Raw genomic sequence first — 25307 nt, 5'->3', positions numbered from 1 at the left:
TACAGTAAGTTTGCTTCAAAATGAAGTATATAGTACAGTACTTAATTAAGTTCATTTATTGACTTTTGAATTCTTTAGAGTCCTTACTTTAAGAGTAGTATTTTGATTCACCTTAAAGAATTAGTAGCATATAAAGATTTTAAGTAGAAGAAATTGTGTCTTGAGCATTTCTCTTAGAATAGTTCTAATCTTTATTTTGAAAAGATCAGGCACAAGATAAATTCATTGTCCATTATGCTTTTCTAATTAATCATTTCACTCCTGTTTTAAACACTACAAGCCATTTATCATTGCCTTTGTTGTTTGGTCATCATCATTTTCTTCCCAAATATTTTTAGATTTTTACTTACTTATTTTTTGGCGAAGTGCAAAACAAAAACTCAGAGTTTTTCAACCAGGAAAGATCGTAAGCATTTTAAGAGAGTAGTCACTCAATTACTGGGAAGCAAGGACTAAAAGAAAGCAGCCCTGTTAACTGCTTAATGCCACTGTGTTCTTGTCAGGCTATGTTCGACCCCATTCATGGTCTCTTAAAACGTTGCGTTTGATTTTCCCAGTGATTGTCTTTGGGAGTTCTTTAACAAATTCCACCTAGTTAACAGAAAAACATTATGAGACACTTGATCATTTACTATCCCCACTAGTAAAGCATGTGACTTTAAGTGTCTGATCGACTGTCCGTTGACTTTCAGTGTCTGTTGTGTGAAGCTAATTGAATGTCTTGGTCACCAGAAACTCTTCTGTTTATATATAAAGGTGACAGTGGAGCTCCATCATGCTGGTTTTTAACGCTGGTTTGCTTTACAGAAGGACAGTCCCTTTATTCTATTGCTTTCCTCTAATTCAAACCAGACCTAGGTCTCTACTTCCCCAGGGAGATGGAGGCCACAGCTAAATGCAGAGAAACATCAAGTTAATTCTCTTTTTTGACCTTTTAAGAACTGGGTCCTGGAAGTTCTGGGGAGGTTTTTTAAAGATAATTTTGAGTATATACAATTTTCCACTTAGGCCCTGACTTGACAGTAAAATACTTTTGCTCTCCCTCAAGATATGACTGCTGTATTTTAAAATGTCCTCAAACATTTATGAAAAGAAACTAGGCACTGATTAAGTGAACTGAATGGAAATTAGGTTGCTTAGGTTGAAATTACATTTTAGCTGAAATGATGTCAATTGAAACTGAATTCTCATGTAGAGGATCAGTCAATATCAACTAATAGGATTCTAGGACAAGAAGGAAATTGTAGTGCCATCTGTGTGTCTTTATATAGAGTTGTCCTTAAACCCCTCCTTTGGAGAAGGTTTCAGGAAAAATTCCCCAGTTTCTTTGGATAATATTTTCTTCCTGTCCCTTGAATTTGATCCCTTAATATTTAAAGTCACATGCTTTGAATTTAGAAAGGTATAATGGGCCAAAAGTACTATGATAGATAAGTCATGTGCTGTCTTTAAAAACAATTGGCCACTATTTTTTTTCCTCATATGAAATGGGACTGATTAGTCTGATAAGGATCTTTAGTAGTTACTCAGTATTGTAGAGATGACCAAAGATTCTACTTCTTCAAACATCTGTAGTATCCTAATATAAAGTATTTTAAAGCAAAATTCTTAGAGCTAAAGTTGAAATAGGTGTCTTCTACTTGTATAATGAGTTACTATAACATCAAAAGCTAATATATGTACTTACTAGTTTAGATACTTATTTGGTAACATATTTAACTTTTGGGCACAATACTTGCCTTTCTTGGATACTTGTAAGGTGCAGTTGATTTTTTTACATGATCCTGAAGTTCAAGAGTTAATTTCTCTGGGTTGGATGATTTAAAGGGTGCAGATAAAACAACAAAAGCTTTCACTACCTGTAGGGGGAAAAATCAATTTATATCAATATATTTCTTTTTCAGACACATCAAAGAGTTTGGAATCAATGCTGAACACCAATACTTAATTGTTTGTTAATAGTAGGTTGAGTAATGCATGCATATGCTGGAGATCACCTATGAACAAAGCTTGAATACAACTATACAGTGAGGTTTTGAGATCTAATTCCAGATAAATGGTTTGAGAGAGTGAGGAATGCAGTGGTTCAATAAAGCTAAAGGCTTCATTTTATTTTCATGTCACCCTAGTATTTAACATTTCAACCAGACTAATCCTGTTTATTAAATAGGCAGTCCTTGATTGACAGGTAGCCACTTATTCCATCATACTTAAGAAGTAGTAGAGGATTGTTGGAGGTTTAGAGAATATGTGTTTTGAGAGGGTTTTGAGGAGGCCTGATGGAGAAAGTATGTATGTTGAGAGATGGACTCAGAGAGAACTCATCTACTATAAAAAGTCTTTCTTGCCTGATATTTTTTGCTTCTCTTTGTAATACTATTTAAAACCCACTAACTAGATAATTACTGAGGTGAATATAAATTATTAACAATTCATACATTGATTCTAATTCATGTTTACTTCTGACATTCAGCTGAAATAAGTTAGTTATATTGAGAGAAGGAGAATTTGGTGACAGGAGAAAAGTATTTTGGACAACAGGATCCATTGATCATGGAGGTGATACTGGAGGTATGAGTATGGGATCCACAGAAGGTCACCTATAATTTGAGCCAGGAATACAGAAAGAGATGTGGGGGAATGCTGATAAGCAAAGTGTTTTTGAAATTTTGACATAGAGTATATAGGAAACTTCCATGAAGAAAAGAAAATTCTCTCTTCCATACTATTTGACTTCCTCCTAAAACTAAGGCTGGAGCTTCTCTGGTGGCTCAGATGGTAAAGAATCTGCCTGCAATGCAGGAGACCTGGGTTTGATCTCTGGGTCAGGAAGATCCCCTGGAGAAGAAAATGGCAACCTACTCCAGTATTCTTGGCTGGAGAATTCCATGGACAGAGGAGCCTGGTGGGCTACAGTCTATGGGGTCACAAAGAGTTGGATACAACTGAGCTGTGGAAAATTCTTAAAAGAGATGGGTATACTAGACTACCTTACCTGCCTCTTGAGAACCTGTATATAGGTCAATAAACAACGGTTAGAACCAGACATGGAGCAATGGACTGGTTCCAAATTGGGAAAAGAGTCTGTGAAGGCTGTACCCTGTTTATTTAACTTATATGCAGAGTGCATCATGGGAAATGCCAGGCTGGATGAAGCTCAAGCTGGAATTAAGATTGCCAGGAGAAATATTAATAACCCCACATATGCAGATGACACTACTCTAGTGGCAAAAAGCAAAGAGGAGCTAAAGAGCTTCTTGATGAAAGTGAAAGAGAAGAGTGAAAAAGCTGGCTTGAAACTCAGCATTAAAAAAACTAAAATCACGGCATCTGGTCCCATCACATGGCAAATAGATGGGGAAACAATGGAAACCATGAAAGACTTTATTTTCTGGGGCTCCAAAATCACTGTGGATGGTGACTGCAGCCATGAAATTAAAAGACACTTGCTTCTTGGAAGGAACAATATGACAAACCTAGACAGCATATTAAAAAGCAAAGACATTTCTTTGCCAACAAAGGTCCATATAGTCAAAAATATGGTTTTTCCAGTAGTCGTGTATGGATGTGAAAGTTGGACCATATGAAAGGCTGAGCACTAAAAAACTGATGCTTTCAAATTGTGGAGCTGGAGAGGACTCTTGAGAGTCCCTTGGACAGCAACAAGATCAAACCAGTCAATCCTAAAAGATAGCAACACTGAATATTCATTGGAAGGACTGATGCTGAAGCTGAAGCTCCAATACTTTGGCCACCTGATGGGAAGAACCAGCTTACTGGAAAAGACCCTGATGCTGGGAAAGATTGAAGGCAGGAGGAGAAGGGGGCAACAGAGAGTGAGATGGTTGGATGGCATCATTGACTCAATGGATCTGATTTTGAGCAAACTCTTGGAGATAGTGAAGGACAGGGCAACCTGGTGTGCTGCAGTCCATGGAGTCCAAAGAGTCAGACACAACTGAGTAACTGAACATCAAAAACTAAGGCTACTTTTGTCATTCCCTGAAGTCCTTTTCATTGGGTCCTAATTAGGATTGTGGGATTTGTTTGGGAACTTGGTCACAATCGCCTATTTGCACTGTTTCTGTGAGAAAGTATAGTCTGAATTTCACGACAATCATACATATAGTAAAATCTGCTCTTGCTTGTGCAGTATCTGGTCTTCCCTTTTCAGTAACAGCACCCTGATTTGCCTGTGAAGGATTACTTTACCTCTCTGATGGGGTTGACACTAACTCCTATGTCCAATGACTGGCATAGATCCAGGTCGAGCCAGACAGCAAAGAGTCTTTGCAAAGACAGCAAAAGGCTGTCTCCTTTCCTGGGGTTGTTAAGATGTAATTTGTTAAGTATATCTGGAGTTTGTTACCATCAGGTGGGAAGAACCTGCCCAAATAGTGCCAACATAAGGAACAGCAGAGCAAGAAATAGAGACAGACTAAGTTTTGCTAACATCACATGGACCCTTGGATTTGTGAGCCAATAGATTTTTTTTTTTAAAGAAATATAAGTCAGTTTGAGTTGAGTTTCTGTCATTTGCTGCTAAAAGAATCTTAAAACATTCCCTTTGGTACACAACTCACTTGTAAAGTTGATTGCCTAGTACATATTGCCATGTGTATGTCTCATAATGAGTATTACATGACTACTTTTGATTCATTCTTTAAAGTGGCTAGATGGGCAACTTGAAAATACAAGATTGCCACTTTAATTAGTGACATTCATACTACCTCTCCTCTGACTGGATCTGGACTGCTGACAACAGCTGATTCAACAACCGCTGGGTGCTCAATTAGTGCACTCTCCACTTCAAAAGGCCCAATACGGTACCTAGCAGGGGAAAAGAAACCTTTGATATCTACACCTAAGTAGAAGATTCCCTTGGTAAACTGTGACTTTCTAAAAGTACCAAATGTACATACCCAGAGGATATGATGACATCATCAGCTCTGCCAACAAACCAGAAATAACCATCACTGTCCATCACTCCTCTGTCTCCAGTGACGTAAAAATTCCCTCTTATGGTGGCAGCAGTTTTCTCTGGATTGTCCTATGGATCAAACATGGCACTGGGGATTAGTTTGAGCAGAACAGAAGAAGGGGTATGGCACCCATGAAGTGACTAATACATTTCATATTCTATTTATAAAAAAAATTTAAAAAGATAGTTCCTGGTAAAGAATACAAAATAATATAAGAGTATAGTAAAAAATATTATCTATGCCACCATAGATATGCACCCCATATCTACCTCCCCTCACCCCCTAAAGCCTATCCAGGTGTCCTTTCTGAGGACAACCAAAGTAGCTGGTTTCTTTCACATAGAGTTTAATCTTTACAAAATCCTTAGGAGAGAGATAATATATATATTTTTTCATTTTACAGCTGATGAAATAGACTTGGATTTTGTGACTTGTTCAAGGTTACATAGCAAAACATGTGGGACCCAAGTCTATATGACTCCCTATTATACCACCTTTTCTATTAAAGTCTATTAAAGTTCTACATTCTTGTACCACATATTCAGAGAAGAAACAGAAGGGTCGTGTAGATGTTAGCCTGAGGGCAATTTCCCCTTCTTTTCCAGGTGGTAGGATGTTGCCATTTTCATCTATAATCTAGAATGAAAGAAACAATTTAGGTACCTAAAACTTTCTTTTCACAAAATGAAACTGGGTTAGTAATAGTTATGTAACAAATAGCAGAAATCTGAAATAGTCTCTCTTCTTTGTTGAACCAGTTTGGTATTACCCACCTGGACATCGTAGGGTAGTACTCCTTTCCCCATTGAGCCTGGTTTAATTTCTTGTCCTTTCTGATTGGCACAAATTATTCCCTATTAAGAGAATGTATTTTATGTCACTATGTAAAAATTCATTTTTTGTAGCTATTAATATATCATGACAATGAAATCCAAGACCCAGTTTTGACTGATTTTTCAAGTATTTGAGCTCATCTTCCAAAATATATTATTTGAGACTAGTAGTTCTCAAACTTGAGTATGTGTCAGTTAAAACACATTGCTGGGGCTCCATCTCAGTTTCTCATTCATAGGTCAGGGAGAGGCCGGGGTATTAGAATTTGTATTTCTACCAAATTCATGGGTGCTACTGATACTGCTGGTTTGGGGACTATACTTGGAAAATCACTCCTTTTGGCTGAGTACCATTAAGTGCACCTTAAGTTCTATTAAGCCCCACTGGGACTCTCTGGGGTCCTTTCCAGTGCATTGGAAAGATGAGCTATTCAATTTGAACCTCTTCAATCTCTAACACCTCTGAGACTTAGCCTGTGTGAGAAGGGGGCAGGAAAGCCAAGAATAATCATAATTCCCCTTCAGTCAAATCTAGTCGGGCAATTTAGAAGTTTTAGGAAATACTATCACAATTTAGAGCATGATGGGAACACTTCAGGGGCTGAGTTGACAGTCCTGGGGTTGAAAGGCTAAACTTTTTCCATTAAACATACCACTTCTGTCTGTCCGTAGCCCTCATACAGCTCCAATCCAGTTTGCACTTTCCACTGTTCCAGCACCTCTGGATTGAGTGGCTCCCCTCCTGTCAAGCAATGCCGCAGCTTCTTGAATTTATATCTGGAGAGAGAGTTTCACTGGGGTCTTTGGGGAGCAAAATATGAGTGGCTTTCATTGCCAGATAACTAGGACATTGGAAACAAGCAAACAGTGAGGAAGGGCAAGTCTTAGGAAAGTTCACTCAGAGAATATCTGCTGAGCACCTACTCTTGTCAGACGTTGTTCTAGGCACATGGGGTATGTTATGATCAAAACAGTTTCTTGGTAGAGCTTACATTTTAGCAGGTTATTCAAGAGAGGAAAGTGTTGGAGAAAATGCTAATAATGATATTAAGCACTTATTAAGAGCCAAGAACTATGGCAGCTAATATTAATTGAACATTTATGACGTTACAAGGGCTTGTGGAGCACTCTCATGATCTTCACAAACTCTGTTTTACAGATGAAAACATTGAGGTTGAAAAAAGTTAAAGAACTTGCCCAAGCTCTCCCAAATGATAAACAGCAGAGTTGAATAATCTGTACTCTACACTTATCACTTGTCAAGTATCTCATTTAACAAACATGCTGCTGTTGTTGAATTCTTACCACAACCCGTGAGGTGGCTCTTAAATACCTCTTATGGATGGAGTTAAGGGAGCCTTAGCAAGGTCCTCTTGAGTGATTGCGATCCACTATTAGGAGCAGAGTCTCGCCTGTTTGACTTTGTAGCGTGAGCTTTTAACCAGTGGCTTACTATTCAATTGCCCAACCAGGTTCAGGTGAGAAAGCTTGGAACAGCTCAGTTCTAACATAGTGAGGTCCATAATGGGAGGGAGGGTTTGGTATATGAATTGTGCCTATTCAGAATAGAAGTCCTTGAATTAATCTTACAATTTGAGCAAGTCGTTCACATTCTGAGGGCCACAAGGAGTTGATTAGGATAAGGGAAGATTCATGTTCCTTTATTGTTTCTCATAGCTATCTCCCTGCTAGACATCCACACCTTGGGGGAACAAAGGATGCCTTTTTTCTGTTTGTTTTGTCCTTGAAGGATCCAGGTTTAGGGGAGAAGCAGGTGACTGTAATGACTTAAATTTTTCTTTCTTTCTCTCTCCTTATGTATTAAATTCATGTTAGTTAAATAAATATACTTTGCAACTTCACCTAACGTTCAGGTGATTTGGCTAAGTTGAATATAAGCTTTAAGTCATAAGATTTTATTAACTTCAAGGCAGTATAAATATAGATGTGTGTGTGTGTGTGTGTGTGTGTGTGTTTTAGGGCGGGGTGATGAAAGCGCTGGGATTACAGAACTCTTGTTGTCTCTGGAAAAATGTTCTGTTGTTCCTACAGGGTTTCCCAGTGATTCTTAAACTGGGGATGTTGGGGGCCAGGGGTGGGAGGTTGCCCTCTAGGACACTCTTAGTAATGTCTGGAGACATTTCTGATCATCACCACTGATGGAGAGGGAAGTCCTACTGATATAGATTAACAGTAGGTAGAGGCGAGGTAGAATGCTACAAAGCCAAGGACAGCACTCCATGACACAGAATTATTTGGTTCAAAATGTCAGTAACGGTGAGACTGAGAAACTATCTTGTACTGAAAAGGGGAGATCTGTGTTGCTGGATTATAACTTTTGTTTGTGGTTCAAATGGAGATTTCTGCCCAAATACCTCTTAAGGTCTTTTTGCACAAGCATCCGGTACACGGTGGGAGCACTGCAGAGGGTCGTGATGGGATAATTGGTAAGCGTCTGGATGATGGAGAAAGACAAAATATCAGCAGTGGTTAATTAAAGGCAATGACTGGAGCTGATGTCTACAACCTCCTCTTTTCTTTCATTGACGTGCGATCATTTCATGGAAAAATACCAATAACCTCAGATATACAGATGATACCACTCTAACAGCAGAAAGCAAAAGGAACTAAAGAGCCTCTTGATGAGAGTGGAAGAGGAGAGTGAAAAAACTGGCTTAAAACTCAACATTCAAAAAACTAAGATCATGGCATCTGGTCCCATCACTTCATGGCAAATAGATGGGGAAACAATGAAAACAGTGACAGACTTTATTTTCTTGGGCTCCAAAATCACTGTGGATGGTGACTGGAGCCATGAAATTAAAAGACACTTGCATCTTGGAAGGAACGCTATGACAAACTAGACAATGTATTAAAAAAGCAAAGACATCACTCTGCCGACAAAGGTCCATATAGTCAAAAATATGGTTTTTCCAGTAGTCATGCATGAATGCGAGAGTTGGACCATCTAAAAGGCTGAGTGCTAAAAAACTGATGCTTTCAAATTGTGGTGCAGCCTTGAAATTAAAAGACACTTGCTTCTTGGAAGGAAAGCTATGACAAACCTAGACAACATATTTATTTATTTTTTTTTTAATTTTTTTTTATTTATTTATTTTTTAATTTTAGTTTTTTATTTTTTAAATTTTAAAATCTTTAATTCTTACATGCATTCCCAAACATGAACCCCCCTCCCACCTCCCTCCCCATAACATCTTTCTGGGTCATCCCCATGCACCAGCCCCAAGCATGCTGCATCCCGCGTCAGACATAGACTGGCGATTCAATTCACATGATAGTAGACATGTTAGAATGTCATTCTCCCAAATCATCCCACCCTCTCCCTCTCCCTCTGAGTCCAAAAGTCCGTTATACACATCTGTGTCTCTTTCCCTGTCTTGCATACAGGGTTGTCATTGCTATCTTCCTAAATTCCATATATATGTGTTAGTATACTGTATTGGTGTTTTTCTTTCTGGCTTACTTCACTCTGTATAATCGGCTCCAGTTTCATCCATCTCATCAGAACTGATTCAAATGAATTCTTTTTAACTGCTGAGTAATACTCCATTGTGTATATGTACCACAGCTTTCTTATCCATTCATCTGCTGATGGACATCTAGGTTGTTTCCATGTCCTGGCTATTATAAACAGTGCTGCGATGAACATTGGGGTACATGTGTCTCTTTCAATTCTGGTTTCCTCGGTGTGTATGCCCAGAAGTGGGATTGCTGGGTCATAAGGTAGTTCTATTTGCAATTTTTAAGGAATCTCCACACTGTTCTCCATAGTGGCTGTACTAGTTTGCATTCCCACCAACAGTGTAGGAGGGTTCCCTTTTCTCCACACCCTCTCCAGCATTTATTGCTTGCAGATTTTTGGATCGCAGCCATTCTGACTGGTGTGAAGTGGTACCTCATTGTGGTTTTGATTTGCATTTCTCTAATAATGAGTGATGTTGAGCATCTTTTCATGTGTTTGTTAGCCATCCGTATGTCTTCTTTGGAGAAATGTCTATTTAGTTCTTTGGCCCATTTTTTGATTGGGTTGTTTATTTTTCTGGAATTGAGCTGCAGAAGTTGCTTGTATATTTTTGAGATTAGTTGTTTGTCAGTTGCTTCATTTGCTATTATTTTCTCCCATTCAGAAGGCTGTCTTTTCACCTTGCTTATATTTTCCTTTGTTGTGCAGAAGCTTTTAATTTTAATTAGATCCCATTTGTTTATTTTTGCTTTTATTTCCAGAATTCTGGGAGGTGGATCATAGAGGATCCTGCTGTGATTTATGTCTGAGAGTGTTTTGCCTATGTTCTCCTCTAGGAGTTTTATAGTTTCTGATCTTACATTTAGATCTTTAATCCATTTTGAGTTTATTTTTGTGTGCGGTGTTAGAAAGTGATCTAGTTTCATTCTTTTACAAGTGGTTGACCAGTTTTCCCAGCACCACTTGTTAAAGAGATTGTCTTTACTCCATTGTATATTCTTGCCTCCTTTGTCAAAGATAAGGTGTCCATATGTGTGTGGATTTATCTCTGGGCTTTCTATTTAGACAACATATTTAAAAAGCAAAGACATCACTTTGCTGACAAAGGTCCATTTAGTCAAATCTATGGTTTTCCCAATAGTCATGTACGGATCTGAGAGTTGGATCATAAAAAAGGCTGAGTGCTGAAAAACTGATGCTTTCTAATTGTGGACTCTTGAGAGTCCCTTGAACAGCAAACAGATCAAACCAGTCACACTTAAAGGAAATCAACCTTGAATTTTCATTGGAAGGACTGATGCTAAAGCTGAAGTGCCAATACTTTGGCCGTTTGATATGAAGAGAAAACTCACTGGAAAAGACCTCAATGCTGGGAAAGATGGAAGGCAAAAGGAGAAAAAGGTGTCATAGGATGAGACGGTTAGAGTATGACTGACTCAATGGACATGAGTTTGAGCAAACTCTGGGAGATAGTGGAGGACAGGGAAGCCTGACATGCTGCAGTCAGTGCGGTAGCAAAGGTTCAGACACAATTTAGCAACTGAATGAGAACAATTTTAATATTTGTATTTAATATTGCATGAAACATATATCAATATTATATTAATATATAATTTGTCAATGACATATAAGATATTTAAATCTTACACATTTAATATTTTATAAAAAGAATATTTTACTTTAATATTTATTCTCATTTTGTCTCACTAATAATGTTATATATAATTATATGTGATGTTATATTAATATATTGTTAAATATTTCTATTACATATTATAACACATTTAATACTTCATGAAAGAGAATATTTTGTAACTAATAAAATGTTCTTATTTTATAAATGTTGGTTTTAAAATTGTAAAATTAACTTATCTACTTCAAGTCACTTTACAAATCTGATGGAGAAACCCAAGTTCTTATGTTACTCTAAATTTCTGTGAAAACTCACAAACCATCTCGTCAAACCAGTTGGCAAAATAACAGGGTGAGCATAGCTTTTAGACACACACAGGTGTGGTCTTTTTAATAATAAGTATTTTGTTAAACTTGATTGATCATTCATGGGGTTGAAAAATAATTGGCCTTGAATCACATTTTTCTAAAGGCTAAAGAAACTGGAGCCATCTGATATCTCATTCTAGCTGTTGCTGGCTAAGAATATTGGGTTCTGAGAATTAGCAAAGTGAGAAGCACAGGGTAGAGGGAGAATGAAAGGCGCTACTTTGGGAGAAAGGTGACACCACCTTCAATCTCCTCTACACAGGAATTCGGATTTATCAACTATTGTCTTTGTTTCACTGAAACAGAAACCAAAGATTTATTTAGACTTGAGACTTAATCTGTTATTTAGAACCAGACTCTCAGGTGGCCACTGATTTAGTGATACTAGCAAATCCTGAGCAATTTGAAGCACAAGAGGGGTTCTTATGCTTAAGAGCGTTGTGGGTGTTCCTTCTTCACTCTGTTAAATACATTTTAAAGCCAAGTCTCTGGAGACTTTACTTCTTAAAAAAGAAATGATTTTTCTTAAGCCCAAGAAGTCCTGCATTCTGAGGAATCATGTCTCTCTGGTTTGGGGAAAGATGAGAGAAACCTAACTATATGTAATTTGAAGTAGTGACTTACATCCAGGAAAGTATCGGTGTCAAACTGGGCCATCCGATGCACAAAGACACAAGCTCCTTGAAGCCAGGAGGAAAACACACTGCCAATGGCAGCCTTGATCCAGCCAGTGTCAGACATGTTCCATATGATATCTGTGGACTTCAGGTCTAGCCAATACCTAAGTGATATGGGGAAGAAACAAGAAGACCAAGCTGAAATAAAACAAAGAAACAGGAAAGGAAACAAATTTGTGTCCTTAAGGAACAGCCTTGCCTTGGAACCTCAATGGCTATGGAGAAGGGTCGAAAGAAGCCCCATGGCCGGATGAGCGGTACTACCTCTCATTCTTGTTAGAGGACTTTTCAGAATCTTAGGTAGTCTGAGAGTAGAGTGGGAGTCTGGGTTTGGCATGGTTTTCCGAGTTTGTCCACTGAGGTGACAACTATTTACTGAGCAAATATTATATGATAGACATTGTTCTATAGCAGAGGGCAAGGAAGACCAGATTCCTGCCCGTGTTTTAGGGAGATAGATAGTGAATAAGTATCTAAGTAAATATCATAATTTCAAATAGTGATAAATGCTATGAGGAAAATGAAATAGGGTAATGTGATAGTTTTAGGACATCTTGGAAGGCCTTTCTGGGTGGGCAAATTTACGTGGCCAAAAGGAGAAGGAGCCAGACATGCTGTTGTGGGGACTGAATCAAGGTCAGTTTCTAAGTTCTTGCTTGACCAGTTGGCTAGATGGTACAATTTCCTGACTTAAGACATTGAGGGTTCTATTTTGTAGATGTTTCATTGGGAATAGCTAATAGCCATCCAAGTAGGGGTGCCAACTAGGCAATTGGATATACATGTTGGCAGCTCAGGGTATAATTAAAAAAAAAAAACAAAACCAGTTTTCCTCCTTACCTTCCACAGAGGGTATACCCAATTCCCAGGCTGCTCTGAGAGTGTTGAGCCATCTTGGGAGAGCCTGTGGTCCCACTGGTGAAATAAATGGCCATTGGTTCTTGACTTCCTGTCTCCACACAACTGTGCTCTGCAGAGGCAGTTCTGTAAAGTATGGGCCCCAAGATGATGACTGAACATGGCAGAACAGTTTAACTCTGATATTTCTTTTGCTTTGCTACTTATACCTTTTTGACACCAGAACGTAATCCAAAGCCTCCCTGAGAGAAATTTCTCGGGAAAACTTATAGGGACTTCACAGCTGTGCTGTGTGGCTTGTGAGATCTTAGTTCTACATCCAAAGGTTGGACCTGTACCCTTGGAAGTGAGGGCATAAAAACTTAACCGCTTAACCACTAGACCATTAGATTCTCCAGGCAGGAACACTGGAGTGGGTTGCCATTTCCTTCTCCAATGCATGAAAGTGAAAAGTGAAAGTGAAGTAGCTCAGTTGTGTCCAACTCTTAGCAACCCCACAGACTGCGCCCTACCAGGCTCCTCCACCCACGGGATTTTCCAGGCAAGAGTACTGGAGTGGGGTGCCATTGCCTTCTCTGAGTTACTGAGTTAGGAATGGGCACATGATGCAATTATGTCAAAGGGATTTAAAGGCTTTATGAGACATGTTTCCTTGTTCTAAAGAGTGACGAGGGAGGAATACTGCCTGTCCCTACCCCATTCATCTTGCTTTTTGACCTTTGGATATTGTTGCAAGAGTACTTGTTGCCTGGAACTAGCCTAGCCATGTTGGAATCACAAGAGGGATTATCATCCACACTGAGGATGGCATGATAGAAAGATGAATGAATTTACGTCCATGCTATCTTCAAAAAAACACTGAATTAACCAACTCTCATTCCATTCTACCTCTGTACTTCTTATTTGTAATATAATAAATTTGTGTTGTTTAAGCCATGCTTACTTGGGCCTTCTATTGCTGAAGTTAAGAGCATTTTAACTGATAATAATATCTGTGTAATATTGTCTGCATAGACAGCCCCAACAATTCCTTCCATCCAGGCATGCCTCACTGAGGAATGGAGCCTGTGTCCTCTCTTCTTGAATCTGGGCCTGTCTTAAGATTTGCTTTGACCAACAGAACATGAGAGAAGTTGTGCAACTTCTCAGCCTAAGCCACAAAGGCTTTGTAGTTTCACTTTTCACTGGAACACAGCCACCACATAAAAATGTTCAGACTGTCCTGCTGGAGAGACAGGGCATGGGTGGGAGAAGAGAAATGTTTAGCTAACACCAAAGTCTCAGACTTACGAGTGAACCCACTTGGATCCTCCAGTTCCAGTTGAGCTGATGTGGAGCAGAGATAAAATTGCTTCTGCCGAGACTTACATGAATTTCTAACTCACAGAATTTTGAGCAAATAAAATGATTGTTTGTACATCACTAACTTTTGAGTTGGTTTGTTACTCAGTATTTGATACCCAATTCTTGAGAGTCTCTAGGACTGCAAAGAGATCCAACCAGTCCATTCTAAAGGAGATAAGTCCTGGGTGTTCTTTGGAAGGACTAATGCTAAAGCTGAAACTCCAATACTTTGGCCACTTCATGCGAAGCGTTGACTCATTGGAAAGGACTCTGATGCTGGAAGGGATTGGGGGCAGGAGGAGAAAGGGACGACAGCGGATGAGATGGCTGGATGGCATCACCGACTCGATGCACATGAGTTTGGGTGAACTCTGGGAGTTGGTGATGGACAGGGAGGCCTGGTGTGCTGCAATTCATGGGGTTGCAAAGAGTCAGACATGACTGAGCGACTGAACTGAACTGAACTGAGCTAGAACACCTATGAATTTTTGAAACTCACATATAATCTTTTTAATATCTCAAATTGAAGGAAACAGTTGAGGATACCATTTCAATCCATCCTAATTAAGATTGCCACTGAAATTTTAAAACAGTAAGGATTAAAAAAAAATAATAAAAAAATAAAACAGTAAGGATTAATGATATAAACACACACTATATTGTCAAATATAGTTTCATGAAATATTAATGTAGTTTTCTTGGTAACTTGTCTATCCCACCCCTTGTCCTCCCTCCCCAAATAAAAATAGCCCATTCAATTGTATTGACTTTTTCAGTAAAATATATGGTGAAATTGGTATGTGTTGGACTGCAGAAAGGGGAATGTCATCACACTATTTGATACAAACAAGCAAACAAAAACAAACCAAAACTTCCCAGCTCATCTTTGAATGCTTCTTAATCTAGTATGTAAAACTTTTGATATAAAGCTTTTGATTTTTAAAATAAAGAAACATAATTTGTGAGTGACAAGTAGATTTTCAAGCAGTGTTTCCACTGCATGACTTGTGTCTTTCTTTGCATACCTGAGTTATATATATAATCAGTTTTTTGGAACTGATTAAATGCTGATAATTCCAGATTTATATCCTTACCTCCTTGAACCTGAGACTCAAATATCTACCACTTGCTACACATTTGTTTGTTCTTAGTCCCCTCAGTCCAGTGGCTCAGACAGTAAAGAATCTGCCTGCAGTGTGGGAGACCTGGGTTCGACTCCTGAGTTCGATCCCTGGGTTGGGAAGATCCCCTGAAGGAGGACATGGCAACCCACTCCAGTATTCTTGCCTGGAGAATCCCCATGAACAGAGAAGCCTGGCAGGCTACAGTCTGTAGGGTCTCAAAGAGTCAGACATGACTGAGCAACTGAGCACACAACTTTAAACTTTCTCCAGCTGATAGTATCCCACCCACTAAGTCATCCAAGTTAAAAAGTAGAAGATTCCTGCCTTCATTCTTCCGTCCAGTCAGTCTCCAAATCCTTTTAGTTCTTTCTTTAGCATGCCACCTTCTCTCAGTGCTACTCATCAGAGCTTGGACTTAGAACCTCATTATTGCTCCCCTAGATAAGCCTTTCAGATGGTCTCTCTGATTCCAATTTTGGTTCTATTCAAATTTATTTTTTATGCAGTTGCCAGAGCAATCTGTTTAAAACTGGAAACTGACCTTGACACTTCACTTCTTAAAACTCTTCATTGGCTTCCCTTGTTCATGTGATTGTTCAGAGTTGCTCAGTCGTGTCCGACTCTTTGTGACCCTGTGGACCACAGCCCACCAGGCTCCTCCGTCCATGGAATTCTCTAGGCAAGAATACTGGAGTGGGTTGCCAGTTTCCTCTCCAGACCCCTTGTTCATAGGGTCAAGTTAAAAATTTAGCATACATGTTCAGTCTTTGGGCTTCCCTGGTAGTTCAGCTGGTAAAGAATCCACCTGCAATGTAGGAGACCCTGGTTCTATGCCTAGGTTGGGAAAATTCACTGGAGAATGGATAGTCTACCAACTCCAGTATTCTTGGGCTTTCCTAATGGCTCAGCTGGTAAAGAATATGCCTGCAATGTGGGAGACCTAGGTTTGATCCCTGGGTTGATAAGATCCCCTGGAGAAGGGAACAGCTACCCACTCCAGTATTCTCTCCTGGAGAATTCCAGGGACTGTATAGGCCATGGGACCACAAAGAGTCAGCTCTTTATATGAGAGGCCAGTGTCTGGCCTCTGCTTGCTCTTCTGACCTCCTCTCTGACTTCATGTTTCCTTTTCTAGCCACCCCAAACTGCTTGCAGTCCTTTCTTTGCACATTCTGGGATTTCCTTTGCCTCCATGCTTTTGTTCATATAGTTCTTCTTCCTGGAACACTGTTTCAAGCCCCTTATGATCAGAATCCAGGGTCTTGAGCTGAAGGGAAGGGTCCTTTTTATTAGGACAGGAAAAGAGAAATATCAGTCAGGCACATAATTTTAACTGTTTCCCCATTCTAGTATAATATTCTGGAAAATGTTCATGAACGTCTATCCATGGGAGACAGAAGTTGAGTGAGAAGCCTTAAAGTGAACTCCCAGAAGATTGACTCTAACCAAAGGAAACAGTCCTAATTATGGCTGTGTGTGGTTTTCTGAGAGAACAGCCAGTTGTTGGCAATTTATGGCTCTCTTTTCCTTAGCTTTCAGAGAAACAATCCATGTCGGTTGTCAAGTTATGACACTCCAAAGTTGTTGGTTTGAAGTGAGGATTCCCTTTACCTTGAAAAACACTCCCCAAATGTATAAATTCCAATTTGAAATTCATGTGAGTTCAAAGTTCTCTGTCTCCTGTGGATTTTGTGATGCTTTAAAGGTTTTCTGGGGACTCAACAGAATGTGGCAGAGTTGTTTAGGACAGGAGTCTTGAAAGTGGGGGAACTTGCTGCCTAGGAGTGTATGCAAGATGACTGGGATGAGAAGAAAATAGAATTTCAAATTACATGTATTTTAGAATTCATTCTTTAAAATAATTATTTTTTCTGTTTGTTTGGTGCACAAAAGTACATGCATATAATTTATAAATAAATAAATACATATGTATTAGGGGAGTGTGTTACAAATATTTTACTGAGGGATATGAATATTCAATTGAATAACACTACCTTAGGGAATTACTGTACTGTTGAATGGCTTTGTTAACTTGAGATTAATAATAATTATAATTACTATAAATGTTACAGAGTGATTACTCTGTGCCGAGCATTATGCTAAAAACTTCACATGCTTCATCACATTTGATTTTTATACAACTCATTGGGGTAGATACTATACTATCTTTATTTTATGGATAAGATACAGAGTTTTAGAGATGTTACTTGACTTATCCAGAGGTACTCAGTTCATGAAAGACACAAACACCATTCTCTGGCATAGCTGTGGGAAAACATTTTGGGTTTGACCAACAGGGTCTAGTTTTGATTACTAGTAAAATTTTATTCCAGCAATGGAAACTACCTTTATTCAACAGAGTTTATATGTCTTCTTTTCATAAGCTAATCAAAAGTATTTTTTAAAAAAACATAAGGTACTTAACAGCTCTTTGAAGGATAACAGATTTAATAAACATTTTACCCCCTTTTTTACAGTTTAGGAAGCACTTTCTTATTAGCTTATTTTATCCTCAAAACAACACTTGAGACATGTGCATCCCTATTCTACATATAAGGAAAACTGAGGTTAAGTGTGCTGTTTTGTTCAGTCCTCAGCAAGCATTTCTTAGGGCCCAACTAAATGGTAGGAACTAGAAATAGAGTGATCAGTCAAACAGACAAACAGTGCCTTTGCCTTCTTGGAGCTTACTGTTTAGAACAGGGATGGAAATTTTTTTTCTGTAAAGACCTAGATAATAAATATCTTAGGCTTTGGGGGTCTTAGAGTCTCTGCCATAGCTACCCAACTCTGCTGTTATACGATGAGAGCCATTCTAGACAATATGTACAGAAATGAGTGTGGTCATGTTCCAACACAACTTTATAAAAGTGAGTGCCATGCCAGAATTGGCCCATGGGTCGTCATTTGTCAATTGCAGAGGAGGAAAACAGATAGTAAATACAGGAACAAATGAGTGGATATGATATTTGGATAGTGATGAGTACTATGAAGAACACAACAGGATGATGTGGTGGACTAGCTTGGAACTCTGCTCTAGACATGGTGGTCAGAGATAGTCTCACTGAGGATAAGACATTTGAGTTGAAATTTGATAGGACGTCATCAACCGTGAAAAGGACTGGGGAAGAGCATTCCAGATAGAAAGAAACAGCAAGTGCCAAAGCCCTGAGGTAAACTAATCTAAGGAAAGAAAATGGTGGCCAGAGTCAAGGCAGTGAGAGTTGTGGGAGATGTGCTCCAGGACTTAGGCGAGTGCTAAGTCAGATAGGATGCTCATCTCAGGCCCTGGTAAAAAGGAGGGAAATGGAAGCAGAGCTACAGCCCTTTCTCTGTCCTTAAAATGTTTTTATTAGGTGATTTCTTCCTGAGACGGAGCCCGGATCAACCCACAGTAGGCAAGAGTCCTTGGAGGCTAGGAGACTCTGAGATGTAGTTGTGATTGATGTTATTGCTGGCACTGCAAGTGATGTGGGGAAAATACTCACTGAAATAACTCTGAGAAGCTGAGCCACCCATTCTGGCTGTGTGGAGACACCAGGAGTTTGGTCTTCAAGTCTGGACACTCAGACACAATGGATTCCACTGCTGGGATCACCTCCTCACTGGCCACAACGCACTTGGCCTTGGATGCACGCAGCCGATAGAGGATATCTTTTGCTGTCAGCTGGGTTGTTCCTGGCATGAAGACAAGCCCTGGGAAAGAGACAGGCCTCTGGATAGACCATGGACTGTGGAAACTTGGGCTTTGTGCCTATGTGGCAAATAGCTGCAAAATCTAACCTTCAGCTACCCTTGTCTTGGTCTCCAGGGACATCCCACAGGACCCTGATCTCTGAGAGATCCTTAGAGCACTGGCTTCAGAGTCCGACAGTCCCTGGATCTAATCCCATTCTTGCAACATACTTGCTTTGTGACCTTGAACTTATTCCTTCATCTCTCTGTGTCTTCCTCTCCTTCTTTGTAAAATGGGGAAACTAATAGTAAGTCTGGCATATAGTAAGCATTATGCTGTTGTTGTTTAGTTGCTAAGACATGTCTGCCTCTTTTTGCCACTCCATGGATTGTAGCCTGCCAAGCTCCTCAGTCCACAGGATTTCCCAGGTAAGAATACTGGAGTGGGTTGCTATTTCCTTCTCCAGGGGATCTTCCAGATCCAGGGATGGAACCCACATTTCCTGCATTGGCAGATGATTCTTTACCATGAGCCATCATAATGGTGAGCTATTATTATGTACCATTTTAGTCATTGTCATATAACACTTAAACAGTACTTCACATTTTACAGCACTTTACAGGTTTACATTGTCATGAATATCAATTCATCCAATCATCTGAACCTATGGTTTCCAAATGAGTTTGGCAAGATAAGCCACTAGGGATAAGAGAAGAAATTAGAATTTTTAAAATTTATTGGAGATATGGAATTCTGTTTATGACTTTATCTCATTTTTGTATATGTTTTATAATATACATACTGTATTAGCAAAGTAGAAACTTAAATAACTATATTCAGATGGGAGTATATGTGTCCCAAGAATTTTTTTGATAGATTGTATAGCCAAAAATACTTGGAGACCACTGTTCTAAGCAACCAGTTGTTGCCATTTGATGGAATATGAGCCAAGCAAGTGGAAGAGTCAGCCCTCAAACCTGGGTTTTCTCAGTTGTCTGTGTTCATTGATGTGTGCCTACACTACTTTGGCAATGCTTAATTTATTCCACAGTTTCACATCATTCTAAACATTGGCCTGTGATGGGCCTGATTTTAAAGTACTAGTTCCTTATGAGAAGAACATATGTGGGGGAATTAGATGAAAAACAGAGGGAAAGTGGTTTGCACTTTCTAAAGCAGATCAATGGCAACAAAGTGGAATGTATGTAAAGCATTACAAAGAGTCACTACCATTTATTGAGTATGTAATATATGCCTGGTATCTCACTTAAAATTAATCCCAGCAGACAGATGAAAACTAGCCCAGGGGCTGTAAAGTAAGTGGCAGAACCAAGATTCAAAGATACACTTCCCAGACTCCTAAGACCTGTGTCATATACCAGACTCCTTATTTCTTGGTGAGTTCCCTGAAGTAGGCTAAATAGGAAGATATGGAGTTGAATTCCTAGGAAGGAAACTTTAATTACTGAATATATTTTAAAAGCTCTTACATGTCATCCCCTCTTGAGAAGATGAATAAATATTTGATGTGATAAGGAAGTTAATCAAGAAAATATCTCATCATTCACTCAATATAAAAATATAAGATTATTTTGCAAACCACTTGTTCTTAGTGGCTCAGAAATTATTAGTACTCTTGGGGGATTTGTGATGTGGATGTATTCAATGGATAGCTTGGGGGTCAGGAGTAAGTTCTCTTCTAGTGAATTTCAGATTTTTATGCTTTACAGCAAAAACAAAGTATTTAGCTATGTGGTGCATAGTACTAGTATCTCTGTGTTTACTGAGATTTAATTATTCTGAACTTGAAAACGTAATCCTCAGGCGCTTGTTTGACATTTAATTAATTGTATATTTTTGACCATTCTGCTTGTGGTTTTGTTTTTAACCTCAGCATTTCACAAATGGCATACATTATGTTAAGTAATATTAGTATATTTTTATGACAAATAAAACCTTTAATCTCTTTCCAACCCACAATTGGTTTCACATTTGCAAATTCCTTTTTATAGTGAATGTAAAAAGAATTTTATATATTGCTATTTTTATGTAATATTGGCAATGAGAGCATTTTTCAACACTATTATGAAATCCTTATAATTATTCTTTTAATGACATTCCAGCAAATTGAAGCATCATAATTTCAATTAGCAATAACCACACCTCCACTAAACTTTATTCTCAGCTAGTTTTTATGCTATTTAATAGTTCCTATAGAGTTGTTTCCATTTTTTCCTATTATTAATGATATTGCAACAAGCGTTTTTGTGTTCTGTATAGTAGCATATCCTTTGGTATTCTTGTTTATTTTTGATTGACTTATAAACATTTTTGTTGTGTGTGCAAACTTTTTCAGTAAAAGGCCAGATAGTAAACATTTTAGGCTTTGTGAGTTGTACCGTCTCTATTTCAATTAGCAATTCTGCTGTTGTAGTGCAAAAAGAGCTATAGACAATATGTAAATGAGTGAGCATGGCTGTATTCCATTAAAACTTTAAAGCTTTATTTACAAAAATAAATGGCCAACTCATTGGCCGTGGTTTCTTGAACTCTGTCCTAGAAAGGAAAAGAGTTCTGTAGAAATTTTACTGGGGTACATTATAAATTACTACTGTGAGAGAAAATGTGTCATTTAATACATTAATTTTCTGGAAAGAGGCAAAGGTTTTCCAGCTGGAATCTACAACTTTAGTCTTAAAAGTCATTTTGTTATAAAGTCCTTTTTTCTTCCTTTTGTACTGCTATGTCAGGGAGAATCCACATGCATTCAGAGAAGTAAGTTCTGGAGCATCTGGATGAACACATCATAACCAGCACTGCAAAGAGGTATTGGTACACACATTTGCTTTAATAGAGTTTTGTGTTTAAGCTCCAATTGCATAGCTTTCTAGCTGGGGACTCTGGGCAAACTTAACCTTTCTGAACATCAGTTTCCTTTCTTGCAAAATGGGCATCAATAATCCTTACCTCTTGAGGTAGTGTTTTATTATTGCATCATGATTGCTTCTAATTTCAACCCAGTTTTTCTGTTCTTTGTAAGCATAACTTCAGTCAGGACTAACAATTCAGAAAAACCTCTACTTTCAGTCTTTTTCTGTTTCTGCATGATTTAGAAATGTTAAATATTGGCACTGACCTGTTCTCATACAAGCCACGTTTATGAGCCACCACTCTGGGATTCGGGGAAGAATCACAGCTACTCGGTCTCCTCTCTCTAAACCACAGGGCTTGGTGAGCACATTGGCAGCCTTTCGGGACAAGGAGCCCAGTTCTCCAAAGCTCCATTTCACCTCATCCCCTTTGCCATTCACCCACCACAGGGCTGGGTTGGCTGGTCTCTCTCCTGTCTAGGTATGCATAGGCACATGGGAAAGAGGAGAGAAGGCTTGAATGAGTGGTCATCAAACAGATGGGACATATTCGGTATCTTTCCCTCAGCACTTGTGCTGGTAGAGCCCAGTAACAGAACCCAGTTTATCTGTTGGGGAGCCACTGTTCTATCAAATACTGCCTTGTTGAGACAACCCACCAGGGTGCCCGTCCTTCCCTGATTAGCATGTGGGCCTGTGACCCAAGTTGGGCCAATCACACCTTCTGTCCCTGATTTAGAGTTTTCTGAGAAGAACAAAAAGATAGAATATGGGTGGAGCAAAAGCTGTCTATTGGCTCTTGGTGCTTATGCATCTGTCCTGCTTCCTGTCCTTGTGAAAACTCCAGCTTCCAACCCAATTTTGTGACCTCTCCCACATCCCTTTGATAAATTTCTCTCTTGTTTAAGTTAGACTCTCTTCCAACCAAAAGCCAAAATGAATGGACCAAGACTGATTAGAAACTTATCATTTTTTACCCAAAAGGCCAAGCTATGGCTTTCGTAGGTAACCGAGAACAAGATGGAGGGCCTTTGAGGAAGGACCTTGATTGCTTTCTGGAGCAAATTTCTTACACGTGATTCTAGAAGTCTGTACTGTAAAATCTCTTTGCTTTATGTATTGCTTGTGGGAGATATTGCTCCCCTTTTCTTTCCCCATCTGTAAGGCTCCCTTTACCTTCCCTAGTTGGAAAATACTTCGAAGCCCAGTTCTCATTTCACTTCTTTGGTCAAGTCTTTCTTAGCTCCCACTTCTCCTGACTTCTCTGGGTTCCTGCAGCTTTGTATGCACATTCCCATTTATTCCATTAAACTTTGTGATATCATAGAGGTATCCCTATCCAATGGATTAAAGCTCTGTAAGATCAGAAGCTGGCTCATTTACCTTTGAACTGGGGAACTTGGATAAGTAGCTTACCTTCTGTGAGGTTAAGTTCCTTATCGGCAGCCCCCTTATCTGCAGGGTGGTGATGGGGATTTGATGAAATAATACAGATCAGTATTTCTCAATCGTTTGTCATTTGAGTATCACTATTGTTCTGGATCTGTCTACACTTGTGCTATTGCTCTTTGTATTCTTCTTTACATTGTTGACTCATTTTTACTTGAATACTTTACTTCAGAAGGAAAATATGTTTAATTATTAATACCACCATAATGGGAAAATCAGTACAACTTGCTAAAAATTACTGAAAAATAAGTATGTATACTGAAAACAAATATGTCCCTACATTTTAGCTAGAGATTTTCATCTTCTACCTGTGCTCTCTGTTCAAAAGTGAGTGTATCAAATATAAGAGAGATGCTAAAAACAATGGATTTGAAGGAAGACTGTCCATTCATTTACTAGGAAGAATTAACTCCACATATTCAGTACCTTGTACATCTAGTATATATTCTGAAGAACGGGCCCTTGCAGTGCACTTTGGTAAGCATTGATAAGTAAAGTGTTCAGTTTAATGCCTGACTGGGGGTGGGAGGTCAGTATGCAGGGACCCTGACCTGGGGATACACTAAATACTTCATAAAATGTATCGCTTTTTCCTTCTCAACCTCTACTTCTGCACCAACGACTATTCATAAAAACAAAGCTCAAATTACTGTTTTTTGTGACCAACCCAAACAGAAGAATTGGAGAACAAAGAGCTGCTATGTTCAACTTGGGGAAAACGAGGGGAAAGAGGGGTAATTCCTTGAGTAACCATGATGAGGGGGGCTGAGGATGAAGACAGCCATACGTAGTTGTGGTGCAAAGTTCTTCCCTGGAGAGAGACAAGGGCAATTGGAAAACAAAGGAAACCAAAAGGTATGACAGAATGGAATTAAAAATGGCCAGAGAACAAGGAAATGGAAAACTGAGAGATAGGTAGACATCGAGCATTTAAAGGAGGCCTGTCATCTTATACCTTCTCTTTTTGGGACCACTGGTCCAGCACATCCCCAGCAAAGTTAAAGTTCTTAGGCAGTGATTTCTCACAGCGATTTATGGCTTCAAAGTCGGCAAGAGTCAGAGGCGCCCCCAGCTGGTGACTTTTGTGAAAGTGCTGGCCAGATAGCTTTGTGAGCCAGATGAATCTGAATGTCTGGTAGCGGAAAAAAATCTTCATGGTTCCAAACGGCTTTGTTAGCTTGTGTGGATGTGGAAATACTGCAGTCTGTGGGGAAAGATTGGTGAGGAGTGTTAGTCTCTTCCCATGCTCTGTGGTGAGATTGGGAAGTGGACCTGTAGCTGTGTACCCTCAGGAGTTTGGAAAATACCTGAAAACACCCCATCCTTCTCTACAGCTGAGGATTTAGCCCCTGATCAGTCCTCTACTACTAGACTCTTCCTCTTCATCCTCTTTGTTACCAGGCTATTCTTAAAAATAACAGCAACAACAACAGCCCACAACTATAGAGCTGTCAAGCTCCTATCTTCTGTTCCTATCTTCTTCCCAAACACAAGATAGACAAAGCAGAATATTTGCTACCTGGATGGACATTCCAGACCTCCTTCTCTCTGCCTCATACTCTGTTCTAACTCTATCTGCTAAGTCCTCTCTCGAATTTCCTCTTCCACTAAAGCAGCCTACTCACTTTTCATAAACGTCTGTTCCCACCACTTAGATTTACCCTGTCATTCCCCTAGTTTCTGGGCCATGCTACCTGCTTTCATTATAGCTCTTTAGAAACCTTGGTTTAAGTACTGGATCAGCCATTTTCTGGCTGTAGGGCTTTAGGAAAATTATCTTTCTTACACCTCAATTTCCTCACGTGTGAAATGGGGAAAAATACAGCACCTCTCTCCTAGGGTTATTATGAGAATTTAATAAGATAATGTCTGTAAAATGCCCAGCATGTAAAAAGTGTCTTCAAAGTGTTAACTAATGCTATTGTTAAGATCATTTTCATTAGCATAGTTCCATGAAACAGTCTTACAATATGAATCAGGAAACTTGTGATTTACTCTCAACTCTTGCA

At 39.1% G+C, this 25307-nt stretch overlaps 1 protein-coding gene across 1 annotated transcript; it reads right to left on the bottom strand.

Annotated features, from left to right (window-relative positions):
- Positions 1 to 504: 504 nt before the first annotated feature.
- Positions 505 to 24454, bottom strand: LOC101120794 (acyl-CoA synthetase medium chain family member 4). The gene is made up of 13 exons (XM_004020816.4): positions 24254 to 24454; positions 22116 to 22326; positions 18792 to 18999; positions 12818 to 12961; positions 11925 to 12081; positions 8191 to 8270; positions 6469 to 6592; positions 5756 to 5836; positions 5517 to 5618; positions 4923 to 5050; positions 4731 to 4830; positions 1740 to 1859; positions 505 to 591 (listed from the first exon to the last, which is right to left on the bottom strand). The coding sequence occupies exons 1-13, from the start codon at positions 24452 to 24454 to the stop codon at positions 505 to 507; spliced, it is 1743 nt and encodes a 580-aa protein (XP_004020865.2).
- Between the last annotated feature and the right edge of the window lie 853 nt (positions 24455 to 25307).

The sequence above is a fragment of the Ovis aries genome, chromosome 24 (assembly GCF_016772045.2).
Source record: "Ovis aries strain OAR_USU_Benz2616 breed Rambouillet chromosome 24, ARS-UI_Ramb_v3.0, whole genome shotgun sequence".
Taxonomy (NCBI): domain Eukaryota; kingdom Metazoa; phylum Chordata; class Mammalia; order Artiodactyla; family Bovidae; genus Ovis; species Ovis aries.
Note: the sequence above shows the minus strand (reverse complement) of the source record. Positions and strands in the feature narration are given on the sequence as shown.